Genomic DNA, 657 nt, shown 5'->3' on the forward strand with positions numbered 1-657 from the left:
GCATGAATGAAATAAATTAAATTAATTAATCTTAGGATTAGGAAAAACTATTGAGAAGCAATTAGTTTGGAGTTAATTAAAACTTCGTCCAAACGCCTAAAAATTTCCATCTTCAGCCTCTAACTCGACCAACCTCTCGACGATAACATCCGATGCAATTGTAACAACCTCCGACAAATTCCTAAATACCACACGAAATGAAAAATGGTAAGTTAAATCAGCAACTTAATAAAAAATACATAAATAATATATGGAACAGAAATGATAATAAAAAAATATGATAGAAAATTAAAATTACCCTCTGTAGGAATCGAACGTGAGTCCAACGATATCTTTAGCTTCTTGGAGAGCCCGTCGAAACCTATGGATTTCATCATCAGAACATGTCAGCCTCTCGATCGTAACATCAAGTTGTGAAGGTTTGATGTCGCAAAATATTGGTATGACTCTCTTCCTAGACTCCATTATAAGAGCAAGCTCGTGGAGACAAAAATAAGAGTCGCAGTAGTTGGGAGAGAAAACGGTTACGGCCACTTTAGAAGTGAGAATGGCGCTGTTGATATGATCAAAAAGCTTGTCTCCGGGCTTCATGTTCTTGCAATCCAAGAATGGACGTAAGTTCCGGGATCTGAGGTTGTCGTAAAGCAATGTTGCGAT

General features: G+C 37.1%; 1 protein-coding gene across 1 annotated transcript; it reads right to left on the minus strand.

Moving 5' to 3' along the window:
• Positions 1–96: 96 nt before the first annotated feature.
• On the minus strand, positions 97–651 carry LOC104774657 (TMV resistance protein N-like; the record flags this gene model as incomplete). Its single annotated transcript, XM_010499176.1, has 2 exons — positions 97–181; positions 299–651. Coding segments are annotated over 2 exons (438 nt in total), but the record flags the coding sequence as incomplete, so codon positions are not given.
• Between the last annotated feature and the right edge of the window lie 6 nt (positions 652–657).

The sequence above is a fragment of the Camelina sativa genome, unplaced genomic scaffold (assembly GCF_000633955.1).
Source record: "Camelina sativa cultivar DH55 unplaced genomic scaffold, Cs unpScaffold04350, whole genome shotgun sequence".
Lineage (NCBI taxonomy): Eukaryota > Viridiplantae > Streptophyta > Magnoliopsida > Brassicales > Brassicaceae > Camelina > Camelina sativa.